The 1,314-nt window shown below is 55.9% G+C and overlaps 1 protein-coding gene across 1 annotated transcript in view; it reads right to left on the reverse strand.

The window, feature by feature from the left end:
- The window catches only part of LOC103808672 (A disintegrin and metalloproteinase with thrombospondin motifs 10-like), a gene marked incomplete at its 3' end in the record, with an annotated part of 35,939 nt that overhangs the window by 163 nt on the left and 34,462 nt on the right, over window positions 1–1,314 (reverse strand). The window contains exon 16 of the mRNA XM_009081479.1: window positions 384–507. Within this exon, the coding sequence (XP_009079727.1) occupies window positions 384–507 (124 nt within the window). The remainder of the gene's footprint in view (window positions 1–383; window positions 508–1,314) is intronic.

Genomic DNA, 1,314 nt, shown 5'->3' on the forward strand with positions numbered 1-1,314 from the left:
CACTGCCCTGTGCTGGATGGGAGTGTGAGTCCCCTTTTATCCCTGGGGTGACACCAAATGATGGAAAAAGCATTTTAAGCACCAGGACAGTGCCTTGATGGCTCTCGTGATGGGACTGGCTGTGCTGGGAGGGTGCTGAGGAGCTGCAATCTCCATGAGCATCTCCACAGCCTGGCTCAAGGGCACTGGGGAGGAGGAAAGGAGCTTGGACCCCCATGACAGGGATTTGGTGGCTGAGGCACAGCCTAGTTGTGCACAGGAGGGATTTGCTCCCTGCTGGCAGCCTGGTCCTGGGGAGTTTCTCTGGGATATGTCCCTGCCTGTCCCTCATGTCCCCAGGGATTTGAGGGTGGGTGATGCTTGCCAGGCCACTCACTGCCTACCTCCCTCTGGCAGGGACTGGTTGAAGACACCCTCGATGGTCTCACAGGAGCTTCCATCTCCCCCACACACACGGCACTTGTCTTCCTTTGAGTCAGAGCCCAGGACACGGTCACAGCCCACATGCTGGAGGAAGGAGCAGCAGGGAATTAGCCATCCTGGTGGGAACTTTTCCTTCTCACACCTGACCTGCAGCATCCCAGGGAGCCTATCCCTGGGCTCTTTCCACTCACTGCACTGTACACCAGGCAGTGCTCAGCAGCATCACCTCTGCCACCCCTATCCAGTGACAGCCTTGGTGTCTCTCCAAGGCTGGGGGGAGGGGTGCAGGTAGAAATTCTATGACTGTGGGATAAGGCAGAGGTTGGGGTGCCTGTGTTGAGCTGCTGGAGCTGCAGCAGCCCAAGGAGAGCCACATCCCTGCAGCTCATGTGTCCCCACAAAGCCTCCAGCTCTGCTCTCCTGCCACAGTATGTGTCACCAGGTCACCAGCACGGCTGTGGCTACCTATGGTGCAATCCCCATTTTCTTTCACAGTGTATTCAGCCCCATGGAGACAAAAAGATCCCAGAGACACAGGAAGGGAGACAGACGGAGACAGAGAGGGAGCCTGTCTGTCTGCCTGCTGGGGGACATTCACTACTCCCACAGTGCTTTCTTATAATTAAACTTTTATAGCCCTCCAGATCCCATTTCAAGGGAAATATCAAGTGCCTGGGGCTACACGAGCTGTGAGTGCAGAGGTTCATCACTAATGCAGGAGAATGCACACTCAGTGCCTGCAGAGGGCACAGGCACAAGCCCAGCAGTGGCTGTGCTCCTGCCCCCCCAACTGAGCTGGGTGTCTGGGCAGAGGAATCATAGAATCGTAGAATCAACCAGGTTGGAAGTGACCTCAAAGATCATCGAGTCCAACTCTACCATTGTTAGTAG

The sequence above is a fragment of the Acanthisitta chloris genome, unplaced genomic scaffold (genome assembly GCF_000695815.1).
Source record: "Acanthisitta chloris isolate BGI_N310 unplaced genomic scaffold, ASM69581v1 scaffold15910, whole genome shotgun sequence".
Taxonomy (NCBI): domain Eukaryota; kingdom Metazoa; phylum Chordata; class Aves; order Passeriformes; family Acanthisittidae; genus Acanthisitta; species Acanthisitta chloris.